Source organism: Euleptes europaea, chromosome 11 (assembly GCF_029931775.1).
Source record: "Euleptes europaea isolate rEulEur1 chromosome 11, rEulEur1.hap1, whole genome shotgun sequence".
Taxonomy (NCBI): Eukaryota; Metazoa; Chordata; class Lepidosauria; order Squamata; family Sphaerodactylidae; genus Euleptes; species Euleptes europaea.
The window spans coordinates 17,216,339-17,242,263 of NC_079322.1; the positions used below are offsets into that span (position 1 = coordinate 17,216,339).

The following is a 25,925-nucleotide window of genomic DNA, read 5'->3' on the forward strand; positions in this document are numbered from 1 at the left end:
AAGTGCTTTTAATGAACTGGATATAAGGGTGCAGTGATCCTCCAATTTTAATTCATAAAATCCTCGGGGGTCTACGGATTAGGGTTGCCAGTCTCCAGGTGGGGTTTGGGGATATCCTGGAATTACATCTAATCTCCAGATTACGGAGTTCAGTTCCCCATGAGACAACAGCTGCTTTGGAGGGTAGGCTATATGGCATTATACCCCAAAGGTCCCTCCCCTCCCTAACCCCATCCTCCTTGGCTCTACCCCCAAATCTCCAGGATTTTCCCATCCCATTTTCCCATAATACTTAATACATAAAATGCAATAAAATACACTAAAATCATGATAGAACAATTTAACTACCCCATAAAATCTTCATATTGGAATAATAAACAGATGGTGCTCATTTTTGAGGCGTCGGGACCACTGTAGGGCCCGAAAAAACAACAACCTTTCATCCACAAAGAGAACATTTATTTGGTCATTTTATCTGATATCACTTTTTTAAAAAAATTACAAAACTTGGCTGCTGCATTTTTTTCCAAAGCAGATTTGAAACAGGCAAGTGGGTACTAATTTTAGCTGTGGTATTCTTTTTTAAATTTTTGTTTTTTTAAAAAAAAAATATGGAAGAGAGCTCTGGAGCTCAGCAGTTGTCATTGAAAAACAGCAATAAATAAATAAAAATAAAGGCCGCATTGTAAACTGTAGAGATCCAGATGACTAAGAAATTAGGAGAGGAATAAAAGGAAATCAACATTGAGCTTGGTATAAATACATCTGGGCAGGCAAACTTAACATTTGAAATAGGTCACCGAGCTTTGGAACTGGTCACAAAGACGCACGTCTGCCATTTTAAACTCTGCTTTTCTTGGACGAGATGGGTTTGGTTTCAGTCAAGATTTTGAGCTGGTTTGGGAAGAGAAATTGTGGCAGTCACTCCTTTGCCAAGAAAGAGGCAAATTGGATGCAACCCTGTTGATTCTCTTGGATCTCGCAGCAGCTTTGGAATAAGTAAAAGGAGGCTAGAGACAGGGCCTTCTCTGCAGTGTCACCCGGGTTGTAGAATTCCATCCTGCAGCTACCTGCCCGGTGACTACCTTATGGAGCACTGAGTGCCAAGTTGACATGTTGCTGTTCACACAGGCTTTGGGTTTGGGTTGATTCCCCCCTCCTCTGTATATGATTATACCTATTCATTGGGTACTGAGTGATTTAGTGAGGCCTGCCTCCAGGTGCGACCTGGGGATCCAGAGGAGAGGCTGTGGCTCAGTGGTAGAGCATCTGCTTGGTATGCAGAAGGTCCCAGGTTCAATTCCCGGCATCTCCAGTTAAAGGGACTAAGCAAGTAGGTGAAGAAGAAGAAGAAGAGTTGGTTTTTATATGCCAACTTTCTCTACCACTTAAGGGAGACTCAAACCAGCTTACAATCACCTTCCCTTCCCCTCCTCACAACAGACCCCCTGTGAGGTAGGTGGGGCTGAGAGTGTGTGACTAGCCCAAGGTCACCCAGCTGGCTTCATGCGAAGGAGTTGGGAAACAAATCCAGTTCACCAGATTAGCCTCTGCCATTCATGTGTAGTGGGGAATCAAACCCAGTTCTTCAGAGTTCACCGTTCCAATCCACCGCTCTTAACTACTACACCACACTAGGAAAGACTTCTGCCTGAGACCCTGGTGAGCCGCTGAGGGTCTGAGTAGACAATACTGACTTTGATGGACCAAGGGTCTGATTTAGTATAAGGCAGCTTCATGTGTTCAAATGTGATCCCCCCAGAATTACAGCTCATCTCCAGACTACAGGGATCAGTTCCCCTGGATAAAATGGATGCTTTGGAGGGTGGGCTGTATGGCATTGTACCCCACTGAGGTCCCTGTCCATCCCAGGCTCCACCCCCAAATCTCCAGGAAGTTCTCAGCCTGAATCTGGCAACCCTACCCCTCCATCCCCCACCAGTTGCCAAGGGGACCTGGCAACCCTAGTTGTGGTTAATTTTATAGGTGTATTAGAGAGCAATTGTAAGCAGAACCCTACTCAAGCCCAGTCACTAGGGTTTACTGACATGAAAGTGTTCTAGGATGGTACGGTGGTTTCTGAATGCATGGTTTTAATTTAAAATGTTGGATTGGAGTCTGTGTTTCCCTTCCACTAATTGCAGAGCTGTCCTCTTTCAGAAGATCTTTTTCCTCTGGGGGAAGAGATACATTCGAACACTGGTTGCCAACTTTGAAAGCAGTCCCTCTAGTTGTCCCTTTAATATCAGTTTGATCTGCAGCTGATTCTCAACAGGCCATAAAAAACTGCAGATTTCTACAAATTAAACCTGTATTAAAGACATGGGACTACTCCCACACCCCAGCCAGTTGGTAACCTTAAGTGGAAGGTTCCTTGCATCAGCTCTGCCATTAGTTAAACAGAATCATAAGACCCCACTCAATATTATTATTATTATTATTCCCAATATGCCTCAGAAACCCTTTACATACCAGAGCAGAAAATAATCTTTTAAACAAATAACAAATTAAAGCTAGGCTAGATATATCCTGCAAATCTATGATTGCATATTTGATCCAGGATTCGATATGGGATGCAGAATTTAGCATTTTGAGAATCTAGGGCAGTAGTATTGAACTCAATTGTTATAAGGGCTGGATATGACATAAATGTCACTTAGTCGGGCCAGGCAATGCCTCGCCAGCCCAGATCGAGAGTAGAAGGGTGGCTGCCTTGGCTGGCTCACAGGCCAAATAAGAGCTCTCAAGGGGTTGGATTGAGCCCACGGGCCTTATGTTTGTCACCCCTGTTCTATGGCGTGACTCAGACATTTAGCAGAGTGGCAACCAAGTTCACCAAGTCAGCCTTCCTCTTCTCCATTATGCTGATGCCCATTACAACAGCTTCTGCCATGGAAAAGAGTGAAGTACGAGAAGAAGAAAGACTTTGTAGGCAGGCCACAAATGTTTTATTGGGGCATCATTTGTTTTCTTAATTGAAACGAACAGGGGACTAGGGCTGTCAAAAAAAAAAATTCTGTACAGTTCGGATTCGGCCGAATTTGACCCTTGTGGGTTCGGTACGTGCCAAAGTCCGAACTCCCCTGCTTCGGATCCCCGGTAATTCGGGGGGATCCGGAGTTCGGGGGAAAATTCGGCCCCAGCGCGCCTTCAGAGGGATTCCCTGAAGGCGCGCGGGGGCCCTTTAAACTGGCCGGGAGGCGCAAGTCAGTTTAAAGGGCAGCCCGCGCCTCTCCAGCGGAGCCCGCTGAAAGGTGCGGGCTGCCCTTTAAACTGACCTGCGCCTCCCAGCTGGGAGGCTCAGATCAGTTTAAAGGGCAGCCCGCGCCTTTCAGCGGGCTCCCCTGAAGGGGGGCCGAATTTGCCGGATTTATTCGCGAACTCCCGAACTCGCTGAATTCGCCCCCCCCCCCCGGTTGCCCGCCAGTTTTGAGTTCGGATCCGTCCGAACAGAAAATCACCGAATCAGGGGAAATTCGTTTGATTTTCAGTTCGGACCGAACCGAATTGACAGCCCTACAGGGGACCTTTCCAACCATCATAGTCAAACTGCTTTTGCAGCAGAAAAAAGATTCCTCCAGAAAGGTCTTCCTTTTCTCAACGTTTCCATCTGGGCAGAGATTTCTTGATGCTGCACAGACAGCACTCCCTCTCCGGCCAGAATCACTTTCTGAGATAGTTCCACTATAGGAGATCGGAAGGTGCTTTCTAGATTGCACAGCTACTGAGCTGTGTGTGAGAGCATGAACACTTTTCTGTTCGCTAGTTAATGAGGACATAGATGGGGGCCTTCCCTACCTCCATTTCTTGATAGCAGAACTTGGCAATTGTGGTGCCAGATTTTAGTTGTCTTGATTTTGATCCTCAGGCAAGCCTAGGAGCCCCCTGTTAGTGATGGCCATAAACACAGATGGCTTTAAAAGGAGGTTAGACAGATTCATGGAGGGTAGGTCCATCAATGGCTATGATCCATAGGAGGAGGAGGAGGAAGAAGAAGAAGAAGAGTTGGTTTTTATATGCTGATTTTCTCTACCACTTAAGGGAGACTCAAACTGGCTTACAATCACCTTCCCTTCCCCTCCCCACAACAGACACCCTGTGAGGTAGGTGGGGCTGAGAGAGCTCTAAGAGAGCTGTGACTAGGACATAGGTTGCCAACCTCCAGGTAGTAGCTGGAGATCTCCTGCTACTACAACTGATCTCCAGCCGATAGAGATCAGTTCACCTGGAGAAAATGGCCGCTTTGGCCATTGGACTCTATGACATTGAAGTCCCTCCCCTCCCCAAACTCCACCCTCCTCAGGTTCTGCCCCCCAAACCTCCTGGTAGTGGTGAAGACGGACCTGGAAGTCCTACTAGACCAAGGTCACCCAGCTGGCTTTATGTGTAGGAACGAGGAAACCAACCCGGTTCACCAGATTGGAGTCAGCCGCTCTTGTGGCGGAGTGGGGAATCAAACCCAGTTCTCCAGAACAGATTCCACCGCTCCAAACCACTGCTCTTAACCACTATACCACACTGGCTCTTAACCACTATACCACACCATATTCAGTCAGCAAATGTCTGAATAGCTTGCTCAGATGGAGGCAGCATCAGAGGAAGGCCTTGGCCTCTGTGCCCTGTTTCTTGGCCCTCAAGGGCAACTGGCTGGTTGTCCCCCGTGCGAAACAGGATGCTGAAGTAGGTGGACCCCTGGTCTGATTCAGCAAGGTTTGCCTTGCAATCTTAATTTGCCTGCCTTCTTGGGTCTCCTTATCCCTCTTCATCCCTACCCCATTGCCTGCACTAATTTTGCTCTTTCCAAGGAGACAAAGCCATTTAGATGTAACATGAAAATAGCAGCGGCCACTTGGATCCTCCAGTCATGTTCCTTTGCTGCCCTCTACTGCAGAGCGCCGGGTGGTTTTCCCAGCGTCAAGAGAATGGCAATTTTTTTTAAAAAAAGATCTCTTTCAAACCACAAAGAAGGCTGCTCCAGAGCACTGGGCTTGAAACTCCAAGAGAACAATCAGCATGTTGAATGATCCTGATAAGTGGGATGGGATGAAAGGCAAGGGTGCAGGTCTGTGAGCTTCTGCAACATCGCTAATGAGACTAACTTAAAATACGGTGATCTTTAGCTTTTATATTTAGTGGTTAGACAGTGGTTTTGAGTGTCCGTTATCTCAATAAGCTTACAATGATCCTGTAAGGTAGGTCAGTATTATTTATTGCTATATTGCCGATAAAGATACTGGGAGGGTTGCCAACCTCTAGGTGGTAAGCCAAATAAGGCGTATGATGGTATTTATACTAACAAAAAAGAAACAGACCACAATATTATACCAAATTCTTTTATAGAATGTAGACTATAATTGCACAAATCATATCTTATTACTATATACTACAGACTAAGCATGCTATCACTATATACTAAATACTAAAGACTAAACATACACCATATAAGAGAACAAAATCACTGTGAAATTAGAGTCATAGAAAGCTACATCGGGCTATGCCCAACGCCATCAATGACAAAATGCGATCCGCGCCCCATGTGGAGTGATTACTGACTGACGCTCAGTTTTCGATAATTGGCAAGTGCAAAACAACTTGAAGATGCACTTTAGCGCTCAGTTCTTGATAGTTGGCAACAATCAAAAGGTCGAAGTAGCGGGGGTTTGGTTACATTTGTTTCAGTTGACCCATGGGGTGACGGCACATCACGAAAGTTACTAGGCAGACTATGTTTACATGCTGGTTTGCCATTGGCTTCCCCTGCCATCTACCGGGCCGCTCCCGGTAGAGTTGGAGGTACACCCGGGGGTACTGGCAACCAGTGTATGTGTGGGGAGAAGTCTTACCAGGCCCAACTTGAAGCCTAGGCCTCAACGTCATTGACAGCACTTCCAAAAGTGACATCACATCATTGAAGATGTGAGAGATGCTCTGGTATTTTGGCAAAAACTACATGGTAGAAGCCGATCTCCCGCCCCCAGTAGGGGCCTGGCAACACTAGCTACTGGCGAGGTATCCTTGGCATGAATGTTGAGGTCCCTTAGAACGATCAGTCTAGGAATCTCCAGCACCACATACAACAGTACCTCTGCCAACCCATAGAAGATGCTGACTGGGGTACTAGGTGGTCTTTCTAAGCCTGCTGAAGTCAATGAGTTTAGAAGAGTGTAACTCCGCTTAGGACTGCATGGCTAGCCATCACCCTTCTCAAAGATTACCGAACAAGAGAGGAGCAGAACAAAATTACAAGGAATTTCCCTGGTGAATAGAATCCGTGTTCTTTTTATCAGCTGTACCATTACCTTTGATTAATGTGTAATACATGGGAAGCACTGAAGGTGGAGGCCCCTAGGTTCCCCTATGAATAATGGAACAGAAAAAACAATGGAGTCAGTGGATTAGATCTTAAAAGGGTTGCTGATCTGAGGCAACAGCCCTTTTCATAAAAAACGCAACCTTAAGACAAAACACACACAACAACAGAAAGGCGTGAAAGCATAAAAGGCCGTGCATCAAATGCACAAATGCAGAGTGGGGGAAAAACACACACAAGACTTGGAAGTTACAGGCAAAGTACATTAGGCTGAACGGGCCAGGCTGTCACTTAAGATGCAAGTCAACAATTGGAGCAGAGCATGGTTCTAGCCTAGGGTTGTGCTTATCGATATACCCAAACGGAAAATAACCCAAAATTAGTCATTTAGGCAATATTCGGGTTTCGGGTCGACTGAATGCCCAAACCTGGGAATCTGCCTGAAGCCAAATAGGTGATTCCCGAAAAAGCCGTGGCTTTTTTGGGTTTGGGCTATTTGCCTTTCCTCAGATGCACAGCTCTGTGCTTTCTCCCATTTTTCTATCTTTGACTGGTTTTGTTAGGACCTCATAATTGAGGCCCTTTTGAGGCAGGGGTCATGAAATCAGAACCAGCTTGGTCAGACCAAACTAGTCTGGAAGGGTCATTTTAAAAGAAGGGGCTCAGTCAGTCCCGTCGGGAGGGATATACCCTCCAACTAAAAAGCACCAGCTTTAACAGCTGCTGAACAGGCTTTGTTCTGAAGAAGACTGTTCACCCAGGCAGATGAGCAATCTCCTTCAGAAGAGCTGCCTTGGTCATGTCTTCGGCTGGCTCCGATATCATCCCTCACTCCCTGAAAACCTGCTCTCAAAGTGAAGGACGCCCCTAGTAGAGGCTTCGTTTCCCTGCACCATGACCATCTCTTGAAAACAGTTTTTTGATGACTATAATAAAGGACTGTTCACAGGATGTCATTTGCCACCAAAAGAAATGTTTTCCAAGCCTTATTTTTCTCTCATTTAAGCCTTTTCCCTCAGTTTGGAAGCTAATTTGCATGGACATCATGCTATGCACCCCAGATATGAAGGGAGACCTCAGACTTGGAGGTGCCAGCCTGCCAATCAGCTCTTTCCACCAGTCCTCGGCAATGCTGAACCTCTGAACCTGAAAACTGATAAACAGCTCGGCTCTCAAATGCTTGGAGGATGGGGGTGACCCCTTTGTGGGCCCATAAAATTGCCCCCCGTCCCAACATTCACCAAACTTTGTTGTCCATCTAAGGAGAGTCCTTTGCAACTACGCTGCAAATTTGGTGACTCTACCTCCAAAAATGTTCCCTCAGGAAGGGTTACCAGGTCCCTCTTTGCAACCGATGGGAGACTTTTTTGGTGGAGACTGAGGAGGGTGGGGTTTGGGGTGGGAGGGGCTTCAATGCCATAGAGTCCAATTGCCACAGCGGCCATTTTCTCCAGCCGAACTGATGTCTATCGGCTGGAGATCAGTTGTAATAGCAGGAGATCTTCTGCTATTACCTGGAGGTTGGCAACCCTGCCCCCAGGAGCTTCAAAAAAATCCACATGGAGTATAATGGACCTGATTTTTTCCTGGTAAACCCAGAAATAAAGCTGAAAAAAAAATCGGGCCCAGTAAACCCGAACCCAAAATTTACCGATTTTTTTTTTTTTGCATGACCCTATTCTAGCCTTACAAAGCCTAATTATCTATGGTTAACTCAGTAATTCTTATATGGAGAAGAGCATGCTGGAGAAATAAATGGAATGACCAAAGGCTCCTGTCAGCTCAAAACACTCATCCGCATAGGAAGCTGCTGCCTGCATGAATCAGTGCTCTGGCCTTCCTTTCCTCAAATCAATCTAATATATAGAGAGTCGCACTAGGATCTGAGAGACTTGGGTTTGAATCCCCACTCTTCAGTGGAAGCTTGCTGGCTGATCTTGGGCCAGTCACTCTCTTTCCCTCAGCCTCATTTATATCATGATTGAACCATTCTCCTAACTGTGAGATTTAGCAAGATACAGCGAAGGAGCCGGGTTTTTTTTTAATGCAACCCTGTGGGGGGTCTGTGCTGCACAGAAGGGCTCTTTGTAAGGTTGCAGTTCCAGGTGGGGAAATACCTGGAGATTTTGGGGGTGGAGCCTGAGGAGGGTGGGGTTTGGAGAGAGGAGGAACTTCAATGACATAGAGCCCAATTGCCAAAACAGCCATTTTCTCCAGGGGAACTGCTCTCTGTCACTTGCAGATCACTTGTAATATGGGAGATCTCCAGCCACCACCTGGAGGTTGGCAATCCTAGCTCTTTGCAACAACATCCCTACTCTCCAACTGCAATTGGTACTGTCCTAGGAGGACAGTGCCAGATCTTTTCTCAATTTGATTTGGTGCAATTTGGGATTTCAGCCTAGGGTTGCCAGCTCCAGCTTCCTGGAGATTTGGGGATAAAGCCTAGGGAGGTTGGGGTTTGAGGAGGGGAAGGACCTCAGCAGGGTATAGAGCTATAGAGTCCACCCTCCAAAGCAGCCTTTTTCTCCAGAGGAACGGGTCTCTGTAGTCTGCAGGTCAGGCCCTACCTGGAGGTCGAGGACAACCCATTCTTTTTTGCCATCAAGTCACAGCTGACATATGGTGACCCCCAGTAGGGTTTACAAGGCAAGGGACGTTCAGAGGTGGTTTGCCATTGCCTGCCTCCACGTCACACCCCTGGTATCCCTTGGAGGTCTCCCATCTAAATACCTGCCAGGGTGGAGGCTGAGAGTGTGTGACTGGCCCAAAGTCACCCAGCAAGTTTCCATGGCAGAGTGGGGATTCGAACCTGGGTTTCCCAGATCCTAGTCTGACACCTTAACCACTACACCACACTGGCTCTCCCTGACAACCCTACCCCTGACCTAAAATGGTATCTTTCTGCAGCGTCAGTGTGCAGCAGTTCGAAACAGCATCAAAATGAGTGTTATGTAAATTGAAGGTTTCAGGGAAGGGTGCATCTGATTCCCCAAAAGTAAATCAGCATAGAAGATGCACTATAAGTGTACCAGACTGTCAGTGCAATCCTAAGCAGAGTTCGGGAGTAATCCTACGCAGGTGTACTTGGTATCCTACTCAGGTCTAGTCAATGGGGCTTACTCCCAGGAAAGCATTCTTGTGATTGCTCTGTTACACCTTTCTAAGCTCTTTGACTAGGGTTGCCAGCTCCGGTTTAAGAACTACCTGGAAATTTTTGGGGCGGAGCCTGAAGAGGGCGGGGTTTGGAGAGGGGAGAGACTTCAATGCCATAGAGTCCAATTGCCAAAGCGGCCATTTTTCTCCAGGTGAGTTGATCTCTGTCGGCTGGAGATCAGTTGTAATAGCAGGAAATCTCCAGCTACTACCTGGAGGTTGGCAACCCTATGCTTGACTTCAATGGACTTTGAAGGGCATAACTCTGTTTAGGCTGGCATCGCAAGTCCTCCAAATACAAGAAGGGAAATCCCATAGACATAACAGCAGTGTTAGTTGTTAAGGATGGCTGGAAGAAAAGATGAAAATGCAGAAGAATTTATAGGGCCTGCTATCTTTGTTTAAGTACCCTGCCAACGTTTGTTGCAAGCAGGCCTCCGATCCAGTAAATATTCATTAAATGAGCAACAATTGGACAATTAAAATGTCACCTATTTTACGTTAATTAGCTCTCGCAGAAACATCTTATCTAATTACAGGAAAACAATAAAAGGCACAAAGGAAAACATTCTTACTTCTGTAAATAAGCCACTCCGTTAACACCAACAACCGTTGTTCATTCACTCATACATTTATTATATTTGTATCCTATTTGGGGGGGGGGGATTGCTTCCCCAAATAGTAGACCAAGAACAACATCTATTAATACGGATGACTAAAATTCGGCACTGACTTGGATCCAGAGATGATGGGAGAGGAGAATTGGCGGCCTACTTCCAGCTCTTCTTTTCATAGCCCCATCAGTGACAGTGGAAGCTTGAAAGGGGAGAGGGGTCTGTAGGGTTGCCAGGTCCCTTTTGCCACCGGTGGAAGGGTTTTTGGGCGGAGCCAGAGGAGGGCAGGATTTGGGGAGGGGAGGGACTTCAATGCCATGGAGTCCAATTGCCAAAGTGGCCATTTTCTCCAGGTGAACTGATCTCTATTGGCTGGAGATCAGTTGTAATAGCGGGAAATCGCCTGCTAGTACCTGGAGGTTCAGTATAGGAATAGCTATGAGCAATGCCAACAATATTCTGGCTCTATATTTACAGTATGTGGTAATATACCCACCAACAACATATATTCCCACTAGGATCCTTACCTGTAATGGACGGTATCCTTCTACTTACCTCTGTTGGGGAAGTATAGTATACTTTATTTATAAATGGGTTATTCGGTTGAAACCTGAGACTATGGATGATGATGAATAATTGCACGCAATATAATTTTGAAGAACTGAGGAAGAATTGGGCTGTGTGCCTTGAAACGATCATTTTCTCCTGCAATTAATCAACTGCTGCAAAGAAAAGAAGTACATCTTTAAAGACATTTCAATTGACTTTATTCCATACTTACCTTACATAGGAATTGTTGTGAACTTGTGCTTTGGGGAAATTTTACATGGAAAAGAAATAAATACATATGCTTGTTGGGAATATATGTTGTTGGTGGGTATATTACCACGTACTGTAAATATATAGCCAGAATATTGTTGGCATTGCTCATAGCTATTCCTATACTGAATTTCTCATCTTATGATAAGTGTATAGAGGTGTCTGATTTGTTTTCCAGTACCTGGAGGTTGGCAACCCTAGGGGTCTCAGCTGGAGCTGGGTACAACTTTAAACATTTATGACAAACCACAAAGCAATAACTCGCTAAAGAGTCTGCAGGGCTAAGAACACTTAGCCAGATGTTAGTCCCACTAGGATTGCCAGGACCTGCCTGGCAAGCAGAGGGAGACCAGGTGGGTGAGGCATGGGGGGTGCAGGGGTGGCATGATGTCACTTCCATAAAAAAACCCCTCAGAAGTGACATCAAGCCTGTCTAGGAATTGCCGGAAACTCAGGTAAAACTGTGTTTTCGCTAGAAGTACCACCAGTCCTCTCTAGGAATCACCCAAAAAACTCCATGGTTTTGCCATAAAGTTTCCAGCAATTCCTAGAGAGGTACGATGTCACTTCCAGTTTTTTGCTGGAAGCATCGTCACGGTGTCAGCTGGTTTTTTGTTTTTGTTGTTGTTTTTTTTAACATTTTTTCACTCACCACTGTTTTGAGCGGTGGAAGGAAACAAGAAGTGGTGGTGGTGGGGGGGGGGAATCCCTTGCTCCAGCTGAGGTCCTGGCAATCCTACACTGAATTTGGTAGGACTTGCTTCTAGGAGAACATTCTTAGGATGTAATTGCCAGTTTGCTAGGATCAGCCAGCATGTTGACTCCTGGAGCTTGGCATTTTAATAGAAAATGAGAGGAAATAAGATTTCTGGTTCCTCTGCGCAGGACGGGCAGCGGAAACGTGCTCTGACTAGATTTTAGCTTTTGCATTCTCCTTGCACATGATGCTTTTCAGTATCAGCAAACGGTATTAGTAGGGATGGGGGGGATGGGGCGAGCCACGCTCTGCGTTGGGTGGTCTCTTACGCCAGAACATGACAGCTATGTTGAAAATAATAGATGCCCTTCATTTCAGAACACTGTAGTCACATAGTGCTTTCTCAAGAGAGGAAGCTGTTCTGCTATGCACTTTAATTTGGAGATCTAATTATACCCTGTACTTCCTTGCAAATCTCGGGGGGGGGGGCTTTGATAGGGCCCCTCCAGTGGTCTCCTCTCCGGGCAATAAGGTTCACACAACTTCGACTGTGCTATAGTATCAGATGTCCCCAGACCTCACAGAATATTATCTGGGGCCACAGTTTCCCCACAACAGACAGGGGCTGAGAGAGTGGGACTAGCTCAAGGTCACCCAGCAGGCTTCATGTGGAGGAGTGGGGAATCAAACCCGGTTCTCCAGATCAGAGTCCACTGCTCCAAATCATCACTCTTAACCACTACACCATGCTGGCTCTTACCATTAATAGGGCTGCCAGCTCAGGTATGGGAAATCCTTGGAGATTTAGACAAGGAGCTTGGGGAAGGGGCCTTAGCAGGGTAGAATGCCATAGAGGCCACCCAATTAGCAATTTTATCTAGGGGAACTGACCTTTGTCATCTGCATACCTACTCTTTCTAGTATCAGAGGAGCATGCCTATGATATTAGGTGCTGTGGAACACAGGCAGGATGGTGCTGCTGCAGTTGTCTTGTTTGTGGGCTTCCTGGAGGCACCTGGTTGGCCACTGTGTGAACAGACTGCTGGACTTGATGGACCTTGGTCTGATCCAGCGTGTCCTTTCTCATGTTCTTATGTACTTTGGGGCATCAAGGCCCTTGAGCTCCATGGGGCAGACTTTGGCACTGATTCTGAGAGGGCTTTGTGCAACTGCCTAATGCCAGAGGCTCTGTAAGAAAGTGTGGCTTCACCGGATCAAACACAGGTTCAATTAATAAATAGGGTTGCCAACCTCCAGGTAGCGGCTGGAGATCTCCTGCTATTACAACTGATCTCCAGCCGACAGAGATCAGGTCACCTGGAGAAAACGGCCACTTCAGCGATTGGACTCTATGGCACTGACTGAAGTCCCTCCCCTCCACAAACCACGCCCTCCCCACGCTTCCCCCCCAAAAAAAAACCTCCCATAGGTGATGAAAAGGGAGCTGGAAACTCTATTAATAAAAACAAAACCTGACCCCCTCCTCCCTTTTGCATCTGCCACGCAGCCTGCAAAAGCACAGGAGTGCCCATCATAGCCAAGGGCTGGCAACCATTTTTGGGGCTTTTGACTGGGCACTCTCAAAAATGGATGTTTTACTTGGAGGCAGGGTTGCCAGGTCCCTCTGGCGGGTGGTTTGGGGGGTGGAGCCTGAGGAGGGTGGTGTTTGGAGAGGGGAGGGACTTCAGTGCCATAGAGTCCAATTGCTAAAGCGGCCATTTTCTCCAGGGGAACTGATCTCTATTGGCTGGAGATCAGTTGTAACAGCAGATCTCCAGCTACTACCTGGAGGACAGTAATGAAAACTGACACCTCTGTGTACACAATAGATCCGTGTTGGCGAACCTATGGCACGCGTGCCACTTCCGGCACGCGTAGCCCTCTCTGCCGGCACGCGCGGTTCCTCCAAGCTGCTGGCCTTTCCGGCTCTGCCCCGGATGGGGGAGGCTGTAGCCAGGGATGGGGAACCTCCGACATCATTGGCGGTGGCCCCCGAACTCTCCCACAGAAGCCGCCGCCATTGCCGCCGCTGGAGCGTGCGCGGCCGGCCAGGCGGGTGGGAGAGCGGGGAACATGGCCTGCGGCTTCTCCGGCGCCCTCTGGGCCTGTGCGGATGGAGGGGCGTGGCTGGCCAGTGGGAGCAAAGGAGGTGCCCTCTGCCCACCCTGCTCGCCTCTCACAAGCCTGCCGCCGCCGCGCCCCACAGCCACATCCCCCCCTCGGGGCAGGCCGGCCGGGTGGGTGGGAGATCCCCTCTGGGCGGGGGGCTTAGGGGCCTGGGCAAGCCAGGCAGGCAGAGAGGGGCGCTGAGCTAGGCTGGGCTCCCTCCCTCCTTCCTTCCCTCCGCGCCAGACGGGCCTCCTTTCCGCTGGAGCTCCACTCTGAAAGGGGTGGGTGGAGGTGGTGGCGGCGAGGCCCAGCTGGGCGGGGGATCCTCCTCCTCCTGCTGCTCGCCCCTGGCACGTGGGTGGTGGCGGGACCCAGCTCCGTCCATAGGCAAAGGGCGCAGCAGCAGGGCTGGTGGCTGGTGAGCCGCAGGGCGAGAAGTCAGGCGGAGTCTCTGGGGCTCCTCCCTCCCCCCCTCGCTGGCAGCGGGGCAGGATTTTTTTCTTTTTTCTTTTCCCCTTCTTGTCCCCCTTCCCTTCTTCCCCCTTCGCAGCTGGTGCCTGATTGTGGAAGGCTTCTGGGCCCTTGTCCATTCCCCCCTTCTCTCCTTGCATGCCTTCCTGCGTGCCGCCCAGCTGGCTGGTGGGCCTGAGCCACACCGCCGCATTGTTGGCCTTCCTTGGGCTGCTCTGCCTCTCCTGCCCCTTCACCCTTCCTCTCCCAGCTCCTTCTCCCTCACCCAGGACCTGCCCCAGCCCTCCATGGGTGTGTAGGAGCGGGGCAGGACCCCGAGCCTCTGCGAGAAGGGAAGGGTCTCCCAGCGCCCCGTGCGCTGCGGGCTGTTCTGTGTGCGCGCTTCCCACTTCTCTGCTGGGGGAGGAGGCGGGGGCTGTGTGTGTGTGTGTGTGTGTGTGTGTGTGAGCAAGAGAGAGAGAGAGAGAGAGAGAAAAGGAAGGCTTTTCTGTCTCTGGCCATTCAAGCATGGGAGGTTTTGCCTTGGATTTGCCACTCTGTAGATGCACATTTTCCCCATCCAAATTCTCAAAACTCATCTGTAAGTCCCCGTGCAGAGTTTTGAGAATCCGGATGGGGAAAATGTACATCTGGAGAGCGGCAAATCCAAGGCAAAACCTCCCATGCATAAATGGTCTCCCTCTGTCCTTTTCTTTCCCTACTTTTCTTTCTCTCCCACGCTCCATTTCTTTCTCCCTTTCTTTCTTTCTTTCTTTCTCCCCTTTCTCCCTCCCTTCTTTCCTTCCTTCCTTCCTTCTTTCTTTCCCTCCAGTAGCTTCTCCGGCAACTTCTGGGTCTGTGCGGGCAGAGGGGCGTGCAGTCCTATTCCACCTTTGAAGTGCCCACAAGCCATCCTCCAAACACCTTTCCATTTGTCTTGATATGTAGAGAGAAAACACTAAGGAACTAGTTGCCAATCTCCAGGTACTAGCTGGAGATCTCCTGCTATTACAAGTGATCTCCAACCAACAGAGATCAGTTCCCCTGGAAAAAATTGCCACTTTTGCAATTGGACTCTATGGCACTGAAGTCCTTCCCCAAACCCCACCCTCCTCAGGCGCCACCCCAAAAACCTCCCACTCATGGTGAAGAGGAACTTCGCAAACCTAGCCTCTCCCTCTGGGCCCCCTCTGGGGGTGGTATTCAGGTTAAATTGTCGCATTGGCACTCGGCGATAAATAAGTGGGTTTTCGGTTGCAGTTTGGGCACTCAGTCTCTAAAAGGTTCGCCATCACTGCAATAGATAATGTAATACAATAATGCACAGACTGGCACAATGCAGATGAAATAAATATAATAAACGCAAATTCAAGTTAACAACCTAGGGTTGCCAGGTCCTTCTTTGCCACCGGCAGGAGGTTTTGGGGGCAGAGCCTGAAGAGGGTGGGGTTTAAGGAGGGGAGGGACTTCATTGCCATAGAGTCCAATGGCCAAAGCGGCCATTTTTCTCCAGGTGATCCGATCTCTACCGGCTGGAGATCAGTCGAATTAGCAGGAGACCTCCCGCTACTACCTGGCAGTTAGGTTTGGAAACTGACATTTGAAATTTCTCCCCGTGCCAGTTTCCAAACCTAACGGTATCAGCACGGAGGCGCTCTCTTTTTTTCTGGTTTTGCTAACTACCTGGCAGTCGGCAACCCTGCAGCGTGCAAAGACAAAGATGCAGGAAACATCTTTTCTGGTCTGAGCGTGCAAAGACAAAGATGCAGGAAACTTCTTTTGCAGACCCAGACCAGGGGCTGTGCAACTGGACTTTGTGCTGATTAGATTGATTGCATCTGCTGCATTGTGCCGGTCCGGGTGGGACTGCATTGCACTCCCCGGAGGATGGCAACCCTCCTTGGAGGGGGGGAAAAAACAGGGCCCCTCTGCGTTTGCACGCACAGCCCGGCTCCGCTTCCTCCCCCTGCTGCTGCTGCTGCTGCTGCTGCCTCTCCCCGCGCGCGGGCTCCGGGCCGCGGCGCTCAATGGAGCGCCGAGCGGCGGATGGCGGCGGCCATCGAGGCGATCGTCGCTCTCCTTCGCCGCCTGCCAGCGGCGTCCTCCAGCCACCAGGTGCAGCAGCAGCCGCAGCAGCCCGGGAGAGCGAGCGAGCGCGCGCTTGCTTGCTTGCTTGCAGCGCCAGGTACCCCACGGAGACGCACGTGTGTCCCCCCCCCTCCCCCCATCTTTTTGCCCTTTCTCCCCTTGGAGATCAGAAGAGGGTCCAAAGCACTGGTGGTTGTTTTGAATTTCTTTGGGCTGCCCCTGGGACTTGTTTGCAAAGGGGGGGGGGAACCCAACCCGCGCGCAGGCTTGCAGAAGTTCCCCCCGCTTGCTTTTTCCCTGGCCCGGGAGCAGTTGCATCCGTTGGGTTTATTTATGTATTTTTTTTTTTGGCAGCTTCTCCCTCCTCCGGCCCTTCGGGGGCGGGGAGAGAAGCGCCCTTCCGAAAGGGTCTGCATTGCATCCCCCACCCCCTACAGAAACCCGTTGGACCCCCGCGCTGCTTTGGCCAGGGTCGCTTTTGCATGGGAGATGGGTGTATATGGGGAGATACTCCGCCCAGGGGGATTCTATGGTGGCACTTTCCTTTGCATCTGATCGCCTTACTTCCCCCCCCCCTCCCCGACTGATAGATCCGTGTGAAAGAAAGACACTCTGCACATGATCTGGGAAGAAGGGCAGCTGATCTTTGTTCATGTATTAGAAAAGAGCAAGAGCCCAGTAGCACCTTAAAGGCTAACAAAAATGTTTTCTGGCAGGGTAGGAGCTTTCGTGAGCCACAGCTCACTTCTTCAGATACAGCTAGAATGTGAATCCATCGGTCTTTAAGTAGAGGAGAGTGGATTCAGACAAGCATTAGTATGTAAATTGGTTCTTGTAGGTTATCCGGGCTGTGTCACCGTGGTCTTGGAATTTTCTTTCCTGACGTTTTGCCAGCAACTGTGGCAGGCATCTTCAGAGGATTAACACTGAAGGACACTGAAGATGCCTGCCACAGATGCTGGCAAAACGTCAGGAAAGAAAATTCCAAGACCACGGTGACACAGCCCGGATAACCTACAAGAACCAATGAACTGACCGTGAAAGCCTTTGACAATATTAGTATGTAAATGTTAACAGTATGTCAATGTGAATAGCAGGCGTGATGGGATTAGGTGTGGTATGCAGAAGAGTCCGTGATGTCCAGGGGAGAGATGGGTGTGGAGAAATCAGCATCGGTCATGAGCCATGAATGCAAGGTCCTTATTCAGCCCAGGTAAATGCATTGACTTTAGTTTGAATATCAACTGTAATTCAGCAGTTTCTCTTTCCAATCTCCCTTTGAAATTCCTTTGTAAGAGAACTGCTACTCTTAAATCTGCAACAGAATGTCCTGGAAGGTTGAATGTTCTCCCACTGGTTTTTGAATATTGTGGTTTCTGATGTCAGACTTATGTCCATTTAATCTTTGTCTAAGAGACTGACCTGTTTGTCCAGTGTAGATTGTGGAGGGGCATTGCTGGCATGTGATGGCATAAATCACATTAGAAGATGAGCAGGAGTATGAACCTGAGATAGTATGGCTGACATTGGTAGGCCCAGAGATGATGTTCCTAGAATCTATATGAGGGCAAAGTTGGCACCTTGGTTTGTTGCAGGCCTTGGTGCCAGAGTCCATGTTCCTGTTAAGTAGTTTATCATCATGGGTGAGAAGTTGTTTTAGGTTAGCCGGCTGTCTGTAAGCAAGAAAGGGATGCCCCCCCCCCCCCAGTGCTTCAGCGAGGGAAGTGTCACAATCCAGCATTGGTTGTAGGTCCTTAATAATACGTTGGACTGGTTTTAGTTGGGAGCTATAAGTGACAACTGTTGTCATTCTCTCTGGGCTTATCTTGTAGTAAGTTGTGCCCTGCCAGAAAATATTTTTGTTAGTCTTTAAGGTGCTACTGGACTCTTGCTCTTTTCTACTACTGCAGACAGACTAACATGGCTACCCACTGTGAATTTTATTCATGTATGTTAGGGGTTGACGTGGGTTCAAGTTTAATCCTGGTGCTTTTTTTTTAAGGTGGGAGGGGGTGAGATCTATTTCCAGCATCTTTAGAGCCAGACTACTCTGAGAAACAAGGTGGTATAATGTTGAGAGCAGAGGTTCCCGAACTTTTTGAGGCATGCAGCACTTTTCAGGAGAGAAATTCATCACGGAGTGTTAATTTTCACCTAGCACCTATATACTAAACGGAATGACAGTGGTATTTGTCTTTCCTTTATCTTCAGAGAGCACCAGGAGATGCTTTGCAGAGCACCAAGTGCTCTTTGGAGCACAGTTTGGGAACCTCTGGTTTAGAGTGTTGGACTAGGATCTGGGAGACCCAGGTTCAAATCCCCACTCTGCCATGGAAGCTCGCTGGGTGACCTAGGGCCGGTCACAGACTCTCAGCCTAACCTACCTCACAGGTGTCTAAAGAAGTGAGCTGTGGCTCACGAAAGTTCATACCCTGCCAGAAGTTTTGTTAGTCTTTAAGGTGCTACTGGGCTCTTGCTCTTTTCTGCTGCTGTTAACGCGGCTACCCGTTGTGATCTACCTCGCAGGGTTGTTGTTAGGATTAAACGGAGGCGAGAACAATGTAATTTGCTTTGGGTCCCCGTTGGGGAGAAACGCAGGATGAAAATGAAGCAAACAAACATGATTTGGGGATTGGGTAACCTGTTCTGTGCTTTTGGGACGTCTGTCCAGTTGCTCTTCTGAGGCCTTGGCTTTCAAGAGTAGATTCAGACAATCTGTTTCCTCCCTTTAGATCAGTGGTTCCCAACCTTTTTTTGACCAGGGACCACTAGGACTTTTTTGTTCGGTGCAGGGACCCCAAGGTTCAAAATAAAAATTCTGAGAATTTGAAAATAAACTTTAATCATAACTGTTAGTTAAACATTAAACTTAGAATAATATTTGAATATATATATTTTATAATAGAGAACTTTTAATTGAAAATATTAATTTATTATGGGTTTATAACTTTGTTTCGCGGACCTTAATTTAGCTCTCGCGGACCCCTGGGGGTCCACAGACCCCTGGTTGGGAACCAGTGCTTTTTAGATAAATGTGATGCCCGGTTGCTACAGCTCCTCTCTAACTGGACCTCCCCAAATAAACTTGTTGGGTGAAATGAAAAATCATGCAAGGTTGCTTCCTGACCATCCCATCTCAGGGTCTGTTCACATGTTATAAAGTCCTCAAGTCTCCCAAGGTGCCTTATCTGGGAATCGTGTGATTGGAACTTAGTTCCTGGGTGTTTGGGGGCCTGATTTGGATTGGGGTCATGGGGAGAGGGGGTTTCAGCCGTTTCCTACCCTGAAATGCCCTGGTGGGGACACTTATGTGTAGTCCATGGCCAGGACATGTGGGGACACGAGAGCACTGTAATGTGTGCATCGGTCTGAAAAAGAAGGGCCCAGCCCTGCGGTTTCATCTAAGTGCCAAACTGATGTGATGGGGTGTGCGTGTATTATTAAAAGGGCTTCCAGTTACGCTCGCCAGCTGCCAGCTGGGACCTGGAGATTTCCTGGAATTATAACTGATCTCCAGATGATAGAGATCAGTTCCCCTGGAGAAAATAGCTTCTTTGGATAGTGGACTCTACGGCATTGAAATCCCTCCCCAAATCCTGCCCTTCCCATGCTGCACCCCAATATCTCCAGGAATTTCCCGACTCAGAGATGGCAACTCTGTGTGCCAGTTCACACCTAAAACACAGATCATTGATTTTTACAGAAAACAAAAAGTGCAGATAAGGGGAGACAGAAGCCTTTTCCCTCTCTATCTTAGACCGCTCCATTGTATAACTTAATTTTTAAAAAAACCTTTCATACTTCAGTCATTGGAGCTGGGGTGGGAGAATGATGCTTTTAAGCAATTAGGCCAAGTAAAACAAGAAATATTTAGTTCTCCTCACCCACACCCATTTTCTGTATGTAAAAAAGAGCCCCATTATTGCCCGCTTGAACAAATACATGTGAATCCTCCTGGCCTGTTCCACTGAGGTTGTTTTTTTATATACAAACGAAAACATTAAAGTATAAGCTCAATACAGCAATATACATGAAACTTGCCATTCAAAATTACAACTCTTAATATCAACTTCATTGAATTACATTGCTCTTTGTTTACCACCTATTCTTCCATATCTATTAACACATTTATTACTTACTTATTACTTAAACCTCTCTCATTTTATCTAGATTTAATTCAGTTCTGTTCCAAAAAATCTTCTAGCTATGCAATTGAAAACAAATATTCCATTTCCCCCAAAATTCTGAGATTGACCTGTTATGTATAAAAGATGTCAGTTTTGCCATAGCTACATATTCTGTTAGTTTATTAATTGATCCAACTAAATCTGGGCATTTCTCTGCTTTCCATTTTGCTGCATATATCACTGTCGCTCTTGCCGCCATCAACATGTACTTGAATAGTTCATCATACTGTTTTTGAAATATTACTTGGTAAAATATTTAATAACATCCTTTTCAAATCCATCACAAACTTAATTTTGAAGATCTTTTGCATTTCATCATGTATCATTATTCAATATGTTCTTGCTTTCTTACACGTCCACCACATATGGTAAAATGTTGCATCTGTATTATCACATTTCCAACATTTCCCATTGAAGTCTTCGTTAGCTATTGCTATGTATTTAGGCTTGATGTACCATCTAAAAACATTTTATACCAGTTCTCTCTTAATACTTGACATTCAGTTTGACCCTCAGAGTTATGGTGATTCCACCCCTGCCCCCAGTAACATGCAATTTCTATTCTTTTGGGAAGCTGTATTCACCTCCAATGTTAAGTAGCCAAGCAGAAATATAAAAGAAAAAGAAGGAGCCCTTGGCTTTAAGCATTGTCACAAGTGGAGAGAATTAGAAAGATGGAAAGTTATTTATTGGTGGACTACAGTGAGATAGAACAAGACCAAGATATGATCTGAATGGAGTATGTAACTCCATTTATTTTATTTTTACACATGACACCGTTTATTTTATTTTTACAAGTTACCATATGGTTAAAGATAAACTAAGTAGTTTTCCTCACAAGTGTAGTCCCAATTCAATTGTAGTGTAGTTCTTCTTTTTTTATTTATTTATGGGGTACATTTTTACCTAACCTCCTGGTGAATCATGATCCCAGAAGCTTCTTAAAAGCATCTGTATAATACATCAAGCAATAAAAGAGCTGGAAACTGATGGGGGGTGGGGTGGAGAAACCCAGCAGCTTGTAAACTAATTTGTCAGCATCACTAAATCCAGCTAAGTACCAAAGACTTTCCTAAAAAAGCAAGGTATACAACCCTGTTTTGTATTAGAAGGTCAATGGGTAGGGTTGCCAGGTCCCTTTCACTACTGGTGGGAGGTTTTGGAGGGGAACCTGAAGAGGGCGGGGTTTGGGGAGGGGAGGGACTTCAATGCCATAGAGTCCAATTGCCAAAGCGGCCATTTTCTCCAGGTGAACTGATCTTTATTGGCTGGAGATCAGTTGTAATAGCAGGAAATCTCCAGCTAGTACCTGGAGGTTATTTAAAGAGCATGTGCTGTTATTAAGCTGAGCAAAAAGGGGGGGGGGGTAGGGTATAGCAAGCACAAATAATAAGAATTAGCAAATGTCTAATTAGCAAATAAGCAAATTAGCAAATAATAACAAGCCACAAATAATAAGAATTAGCAATGTCTATATCAATTTAAATTATATTGTATAAGCAACATCACAAACCGTGCATCACGGCTGCCATGCTTATGGCTGGAGACTATTCAAGATTACCGATCCTAGTTTGAGCAAACCACTGCTGCTTAAACCTTCGGGTTTGTTTCAAGGATGGTATTTGCAATTTGTTTTCCACTTTATTACCATCCAGCAGAATATATTTTGCTTTGTTGACAAGGCTTTCAACGCAGGAGCGGCGTTTTGATCAGCTTCCAAGTTTTTCAGTGCGCATGCCCCGCACAGCGCTTTCTCTTTAGGGACACGCCACTTTGATACGCCAATACTACGTTGACTTGACTCACCTTCTAAGTTTTTATTGCGCATGCCCTGCATAGCGCTTTTTTCTTTTCTTGTCTTTTGAGACTTGTCACTGTTTATTGAGATTTCTGGCTCAATTCTATTGTACATCTCAGGACTTGCACCTTATATTGTACGTTGATTCTGAATTACTTTGTGGAGACATTTGTACTTTGTTATTTAAGCATATGCTGTAATATGACTTTTGATGCATGGTTTGTGATGTTGCATGTTGCTTATACAATATAATTTAAATTGACATAGACATTGCTAATTCTTATTATTTGTGGCTTATGTGCTTGTTATACCATACCCCCCTTTTTTTTGCTCAGTACCTGGAGGTTGGCAACCCTATCAATGGGACGTACTCCTAAATAAGTCTTGTCAAGAATTGCAGCCTTACAACCTCTGTTAATTCAGAAGTAAGTTTTGCAGTGTTTATTGGGACTTAATCCCTATAACAGTGACTCAGTGTGGTGTAGTTGTTAGAGTATTAGACTAGAATCTGGGAGACCCAGGTTCGAATCTCCACCCTGCCACCGAAAGCTTGCTGGGTGACTTTGTCTAGTCACACTCTCTCGGCCTAACCTAGGATTGCCAGCCTCCAGGTACTAGCAGGAGAACTCAGTATAAGGCAGCTTCAGGTGTTCATCTGTTCTTTAAAGGAAGCGCTGTGGCTCCCTGGTAGAGCATCTGCTTGGCACGCAGAAGGACCCAGGTTCAATCCCTGGCATCTCCAGTTAAAGGGACTAGGCAGGTAGGTGATGTGAAAGATCCCTGCCTGAGACCCTGGAGAGCCCCTGCCGATCTGAGTAGACAATACTGACTTTGATGGACCAAGGGGCTGATTCAGTATAAGGCAGGTTCTTGTGTTCATTAATATTCAAAAACACGCAGAAGTCTATTCAACAGTATGTCTCCTGAAAATAAATCATTCCTCTTCCCCCTCCTCCCCCCAATGTGTTCTTTTTAATTAGAACTGTAAATATGTGATTTGTACAACCTTTGTCATTTTGCTTATTATTAAATTTTTACTTTGGGCGGTAACTTAGTTCTGCAAAAATCAATATTTACCAATTAAAAATTGAACCCTCTGTAGCTTGCTTATTCCTTTTGCCGCTTCCTTGCCCCTCCAGAACTCAGAGTTTCCAATCCCTTGAACTGCGTGCCACACTATCTATCAATCTGGCTGGTGCCAAATGTACTTATGGATTAATCGCTTCACACTGGAGTGGGCTTTCTGCCACCTGCCGCCGTAACGGCCCCGCAGTTCCGTGTAAATCAGCTTTAAATGTATTTATTTAAAAATCGATATTTGTGTGCGCCTGCAAATTTTGTAGCGGTTTTCTCAGCTGAGCCTTTTTTCGGGGAATGTTGTGCTTAGGGTATAACTGAAGTATAATTAAATATTGAATTAATAAGCCAGGTTGATAAACTGCAATTTAAAACACTCGTTTTCTTGTTTTTGTTCTGTTTTAGTTTTTAAAGGGACAGAGTTCATCAGCTGTTATGGAGCGCGTCTTCACCCCACTGAAATGTCTGCTTCCCACCGGTACTGTGCCTTACGTTCCTTTTTCGGGCAAATGCCTTTTGGTATATACAGTGTTAGACACAGCATTAGTGATCTGGATGGGCAGCTGTGTTATTAGCTAATATTTTAAAGAGGTTAACAAGTCAAAGCCGCCTTGTATTTTCATAGTAGAAATAATCTTCCTCTGTGGTGGGGCCTACACAAATTTGGATTTTACGAACCTGCGTGATCTCGGTTACTGTGGCAGCCACAAGAACACGGCCACTAATCAGAGTTGCCAGGTTATATTGGTCACACAAAGCTGCCTTGTATTGAATCAGACCATTAAGAACATAAGACAGGCTATGCTGGATCAGACCAAGACCCATCAAGTCCAGCAGTTTGTTCACACAGTGGCCAACCAGGTGCCTCTTGGAAGCCCACAAGCAAGATGACTGCAGCAGCATTACCCTGCGTGGGTTTCGCAGCACCTAATATAATGGGCATGCTCTTCTGATACTGTAGAGAATAGATAGCATCATGACTAGCATCCATTCTGATGATGAATAGCCATGAATAGCCCTATCCTCCATGAACATGTCCACTCCCCTCTTAAAGCCTTCCAAGTTGGCAGCCATCACCATATCCTGGGGCAGGGAGTTCTACAATTTAATTATGCCTTGTGTGAAGAAATACTTCCTTTTGAATCTCTCACCCTCCAGCTTCAGTAGATGACCCTCCATTCTAGTATTATGAGAGAGAGAGAGAGAACAGCTTCTCCCTGTCCACTGTCTCCATACCATGCATAATTTATAGACCTCTATCATATCTCCCCATAACCACCTGCTTTCTCAACTAAACAGCCCTAAGCGTTTCAACCCACTCCTCATAGGACAGTTGCTCTAGCCCTCCCCCCCCCCATCATTTTGGTTGCTCTTTTCTGCACCTTCTCAAGCTGTGCAAAATCCATTTTTAGGTGTGGTGATCTTAGTCCGTGAAGGTCAGTGTTGTCTACTCAGACTGGCAGCAGTTCTCCAGGGTTTCAGGCAGAGGAATTTCACATCACTGTCTATCTCATCCTTTTAACTGGAGGTGCCAGGTATTGAACCTGGGACCTTCTGCATGCTAAGCAGATGCTCTACCACTGAGCCATGGCCCCTTCCTTCTCTGAAAACCCAGAGAACCCACCTTTACATTGTGCAGCGTTGATGCCACAGGAGGTTTCCACCACTGAGCCTTCTGTCCCATTCTGTCCCAGTTCATATTGATTAGTGTCCTGCCCTACGGGCTGAGGGACAACCTGGTAGTCTTGCATGCTGCGGGAAGCAGAAGGGGTAAATGATAACATCACAGAAGGATTGAGGCATGGTCGTGCCTGCTGCTGCACTAATTAAAAAGGGTTCTTTATAGGGCTGAAACCTGCCATCTTAGGTTCCTCTTCACCACCGGCGGGAAGTTTTTATGGCGGGTTTGTGGAAGGGAGGGACTTCAATGCCATACAGTCTAATTGCCAAAGCGGCCATTTTCTCCAGGTGAACTGATCTCTATCGGCTGGAGATCAGTTGTAATAGCAGGAGATCTCCAGCTACTACCTGAAGGTTGCCAACCCTATGCCATCTCTCCAACTAATGCAGAATCTGGTAGACTCATGAGCATCTAAGTTTGCCTTTCTTTTAGACAAAGATGAATGAGTTTCCAGTCCTCGTTCCCTGGTCACATTCTTGTTCAAATGTTTTTAATAATTTATTTGTTGCATTTGTGTGCGGAGGCCCTTCCAGATAGCTTTGAGTAGTATGCATTGGGTCACCCCACAATCCCCGTGACCAGTAATTTGAGCAGAGAGATAGTGGCTTGGATCTGACCAACTTTTCTGCTGCTGAAAAAGGAAGGAGGCATCCTCTTGGGACACCCCCCAAAAAGCTATGCTGAGAATCATGGGACATGTGCGTGGGAGGACGTGTGGTGGAGAATTGGGTCAAACAGACTCTGATCTGAATGTGCCAGGCTAGCCTGATCTTTTCAAATCTTGGAAGCTAAGCAGAATTGGCCCTGGTAATTATTTGGATGGGAGACTACCAAAGAACTCCAGGGTTGCGACGCAGAGGCAGGCAATGGGAAACCACCTCTGCTTGTCTTTTGCCTTGAAAACCCCAAGGGGTCACAATAAGGTGGCTTCGACTTGAC

The 25,925-nt window shown here is 46.9% G+C and overlaps 1 protein-coding gene across 1 annotated transcript in view; it reads left to right on the forward strand.

The window, feature by feature from the left end:
* Nucleotides 1-16,201: 16,201 nt before the first annotated feature.
* TPK1 (thiamin pyrophosphokinase 1) overlaps nucleotides 16,202-25,925 on the forward strand; it is a 361,399-nt gene continuing 351,675 nt past the window's right edge. The window contains exons 1-2 of the mRNA XM_056857037.1: nucleotides 16,202-16,270; nucleotides 23,711-23,783. Coding sequence (XP_056713015.1) covers nucleotides 16,202-16,270; nucleotides 23,711-23,783 — 142 coding nt within the window. The remainder of the gene's footprint in view (nucleotides 16,271-23,710; nucleotides 23,784-25,925) is intronic.